At 37.6% G+C, this 4936-nt stretch overlaps 1 protein-coding gene across 1 annotated transcript; it reads right to left on the bottom strand.

The window, feature by feature from the left end:
* Positions 1-932: 932 nt before the first annotated feature.
* LOC135221336 (zinc finger MYM-type protein 1-like) lies at positions 933-1760 on the bottom strand. The gene has a single exon (XM_064259140.1). The coding sequence runs from the start codon at positions 1758-1760 to the stop codon at positions 933-935; it is 828 nt and encodes a 275-aa protein (XP_064115210.1).
* Between the last annotated feature and the right edge of the window lie 3176 nt (positions 1761-4936).

Genomic DNA, 4936 nt, shown 5'->3' with positions numbered 1-4936 from the left:
TGTTCATCTTGCCGTATTGGAGCTTTATTTATGACTTGCAGTTAACAACTTATTTTGTTATTACATTACGTATAATTTGAGATAAAACAAAACTTACTCATGAAACTCATTAAAGTGACATTTTGCAGTAAGTCACTGTTGGCCTGTTGCATGTTGTGTATAATTATCATGTTATAATAAAGTTTTGATGAATTTGAAATTCAAATTTCCCTATAAATATATCATAAATGTGACTGTTTCATACAAGTATACATGTATAATTATTAAAGAAATACTCCTTCCTTGCTTTTCTAGCAGCAAAACACTCCAATTTAAATCATCAAAATCAATCTTTCGTGCCAAATCACTTTCAATGCTTAAAAAGACTTAGTGATGATAATCTCTCTTGTCCCATTGTGCTTCTTAAGTGATTCTTATCAACTTTAATTTGCTAAAGGATCTTTCTGCAGAGGCAACTGTGACTGGCAAACGTCAAGAAATTCTCAAGGCTATGCATATATTTGGAAACAAATCTTGTAGTTTTAATTTTGTGATCTTATTAAGAAGCAGAAGTGGAGGGAGAGAGTTGTCATCTAAATTGGCTTTATGTATATTCTTAAGGTACAGAATTTCCTCAGTTAGCTTGTCACTAGAGATGTCTTTGCTATACTCAGTGCTAAAGTTTTTAGAATCATTTACTATCACTTCATCAGTCATATCAAGATATGACCACAGAAACCCAAATAGTTTCTTAATCTGGAAGATGGCCTGGTAACGCTTGTTTAGTCTCTCACATACTGTGTCAATCAACCTTAAAAAACACTTCTTTCTTAACAAACCTATGTTTCGTCTGTCTGTATAAGTGAATCTTCACCTGATACCTTATTATCATCAGAGTCGGAGTCATCAAAAAGGATTTTCTTTTTCCTTTCCGAGTGACTCGAAATACTGGGTCAATGTTTCATGGCAACTGCAACAACTTTGGCTTCATCATAAATTAAATGCCACTTCTTTTTGAGAGACTGCAATTCAGTTTCCAAGTCCTCTATGTTTTTTACTTCAATATCTACAGTAGAAGACTGAGCTTGAATCCCCTGATTTCTCTGATCTATTGAATTCAATAACTTGAACCAAAAAGCAGCCATCAAAATACATTCAAAAGAAGACACATACTTAATAGCGGCTGCCACATCTACTTTAGTTTTAGCTGTTAAACTCTTCAGTTGGGATATTTCTTTAAGTGAAGCGAGAATACCAGGTAAATGGTGTGCAAAGGGCCTGACACTAGCTACTCTATCTGTCCACCGAGTTCCAGATAAACCGTGAAGAGATGCCGCAATGTGACTCTTAAGTATCTCCCAGCGTTTGGGACTGCTCGAGCAAATATTATATACTGTCTGTACCATCCCAAAAAATGTTACTACCTCTTTGCAACAAGCAGCAGCATCAGAACCACACAAGTTTAAGGAATGACAGCCACAAGGTGAGAAACAGCAGAGAGGATTCTTTCTTTTAAGATGGCTCTGGACTCCATTGTACTCACTTGACATATTACTACCATTGTCGTATCCCTGACCTCTGCAATCTTCAAAAGGAATATGAGAATCACTAAGAAATTTTAATATCATCTCTGAAATGTCTGCCCCTGTCTTCTTACTGTCATCAATAAATGAAAGAAATCTCTCTTGTATCAGGTATTTACCACATTCATCACAAGTTAGGTATCTCAGGATGAATGTACTTTGTTCAGTATGTGACATATCCGGGGTAGCATCAACCATTATTGAATAATATTTGGCCTGATCACGCTCATTAAGAATACAGTCTTTAACCTTTTCGGCACATCATTGAATGAATTCATTTTGTGACGAATAGGAAAGATAATGAGCCTGAAGGAAGACGCTTCCCATCCTTCTGAGCTTCTCTCACTTAAGATACATGATCTTGAAGAATGGGATCATAACGAGAAAGCAGCTCAATTATACCAAGAAAATTTCCATTATTTGTATCACCTATCATGCTAGACTCTCCTTGAAATGAAAGGCCTCGCTCTCCTAAAGTCAGTACAACATCCAAGATTCGTTTTAGAATTAGCTTCCATTTACTTTTCTCAGACTGAATTGATCTCTGTAACTGATCATCAATTCCAGATTCCTCTTTCAAACGTGCTTCTAACTGACGCCAGTCTAGATAACACTGTTTGTGGTAGTTTGTATGCTCATGTTCTGGAATGCGGTTATAAAGTTTTTTCCATGACGATTGTTTTCCAATGCCACATGAAGCCAAATTTGAAGGTGTTTTTGGCTGTTGTGTACATCCTGCAATAAACAGTCGACAAGGAAAACAAAAAAGTGCTCTTTACGCTGACTATACACTAGCCAATCTCGTTTTCCAGTTTCACCATTTGGTCTCTGAACTTTCAAAACTGTATAAGGGAAACTGTTACCCTTATCATCTGAAGCAATTTGACTTGGTATTGGCTGAGGGCCCTGTCTAACAAAATCTTCAATCTGCACTCGAGATGGCCTATCAGGGATCAAACCTATATCTCTTTGTTGTTCAGTGTCTTTGGGTTCTGCATTTATTACATCGGATTCGGCTTCCTGTTGGGCATCCTGGACTAATGACTGTGAAGTTGAGGGGTCTGACTCTGAGGATGAGGGCAAGATATTGTGTTCTTCTACATTAGTGTCTATTGTGTCTATTTTCTTAACACCCACTTCAAATAATGTTCTTGCACACTTTGAAACAGCCTCTTCCCTAGCCTGTTTTTCTTTCCGCTTCTGTGCACCTGATTTGTGAGAATACATTATGCAGTCTGAAAGAAGAGGAAAAAAAACTTTTACCCTAAAGGCTAAAGCACAATGGTGATAATGACATTATGACACTTACACCATTACATGGTACATACTCAACAGTTTTGGTCAATTTGTTTAAAAAATGTACTTGTTGTTATTGAACAATTTCATTTAATTTAACAGGGATGGACTTGGACTCAAAAATCGACTTTGGAATTTTTTCTTGAAGCAGCCTATTTGGTGAGCAAAGCAAGCGGCAAGCCTGTAAGCTATAGAACTGTAGGTATAACCGCCTATTTAGGCATTATCCAGCTAAAGGGTAAGAACCATGCGATGTAAGCCTCCCCCTCCCCTCCCCCAAGAAAATTATGAAAAAAAACCAGGTGTGACTGTCTGCATATATTTTAAAGGAAAATATGGATAAACTATCATAAACAAACTGGTGTAAATAAACAATGCACATAACACTATACGGTCCATACCATTTCCCCCAGGTTGGGAACCACTGCTGTAAGTTCTGTAACTTACTGAAATATTTGCCAAGGAATGAGAAAGACGATGTACATCCTGCCAATCAGAATGATGGTGACTGAGCGAGACGGAGAGTTGACATCGCTTATATTCCAACACAGCTGAGCTGCATTCATTTACGTAATTACGTGGTGTCACTCCAGGCTTAAGATTATTTAGAAAAAGTTTTTCAACAACTATTATTTTACTGATAAACTGTAGAAACTTCTATTATATATATACATATGTTTATGGTGTGTTTTGCATATTAGTATTCTCTCTATCTCTCTCTCTCTCTCTCTCTCTCTCCATTTGCTCTCCCATTTTTTTCCCTCCTGGTCGGGTGGCTGGCCCCCTTTGAGGCCGGGCCCTGGTGTAAAGAAACCAGCTTCACCCCCCTCTCACGGCCCCTGTGAATAAGTACCAGTTGCTCCAAGTTTTCGTTTATATTATTTACTAGTTCTCAGTGTATATCTGCGCATGAGTGGTGAAGACGCTCTTGGTACATAAACACTCTTATGTTTTTTGCCAATGCATTTTGCATTCCCTCCTCCCCCTTTCTTTAGTTGACTGGAAATTCTGATTGCAGAACCCATTTGTCTATCAAAATATTTTTCCTTTTTGGAGAAAGGCTGACAGCAGCGAATATGCCGTTTTTGATAACCATGGAAACGTTTTGTTAACGTTGTGATTTATATTAGAGAAACATTTTTTCATAGTTCATTTGCGAAAATATCTTTGATTAACTGAAAGCATGGCCTTCGGATTCTTTCCGAATGCTTATCTCATTTCCATGCAATTACGACTTGTATGAAAGAAGTTGAAACAGACGGGACAAAAACTTGGAACGATGCAGAGAGAGAGAGAGAGAGAGAGAGAGAGAGAGAGAGAGAGAGAGAGAGAGAGAGAGAGAGAGCTCTCTGGACTCCATTGTACTCACTTGACATATTACTACCATTGTCGTATCCCTGACCTCTGCAATCTTCAAAAGGAATATGAGAATCACTAAGGAATTTTAATATCATCTCTGAAATGTCTGCCCCTGTCTTCTTACTGTCATCAATAAATGAAAGAAATCTCTCTTGTATCAGGTATTTACCACATTCATCACAAGTTAGGTATCTCAGGATGAATGTACTTTGTTCAGTATGTGACATATCCGGGGTAGCATCAACCATTATTGAATAATATTTGGCCTGATCACGCTTATTAAGAATACAGACTTTAACCTTTTCGGCACATAATTGAATGAATTCATTTTGTGACGAATAGGAAAGATAATGAGCCTGAAGACGCTTCCCATCCTTCTGAGCTTCTCTCACTTTAGATACATGATCTTGAAGAATGGGATCATAACGAGAAAGCAGCTCAATTATACCAAGAAAATTTCCATTATTTGTATCACCTATCATGCTAGACTCTCCTTGAAATGAAAGGCCTCGCTCTCCTAAAGTCAGTACAACATCCAAGATTCGTTTTAGAATTAGCTTCCATTTACTTTTCTCAGACTGAATTGATCTCTGTAACTGATCATCAATTCCAGATTCCTCTTTCAAACGTGCTTCTAACTGACGCCAGTCTAGATAACACTGTTTGTGGTAGTTTGTATGCTCATGTTCTGGAATGCGGTTATAAAGTTTTTTCCATGA

Source organism: Macrobrachium nipponense, chromosome 2 (genome assembly GCF_015104395.2).
Source record: "Macrobrachium nipponense isolate FS-2020 chromosome 2, ASM1510439v2, whole genome shotgun sequence".
NCBI lineage: Eukaryota > Metazoa > Arthropoda > Malacostraca > Decapoda > Palaemonidae > Macrobrachium > Macrobrachium nipponense.
This window is presented reverse-complemented; position numbering and strand designations above follow the sequence as displayed.

Bases quoted from the DNA above. Each gene is read 5' to 3' on its own strand.
- LOC135221336 (XM_064259140.1), bottom strand. From the start codon at position 1,760: ATGGTTGATGCTACCCCGGATATGTCACATACTGAACAAAGTACATTC.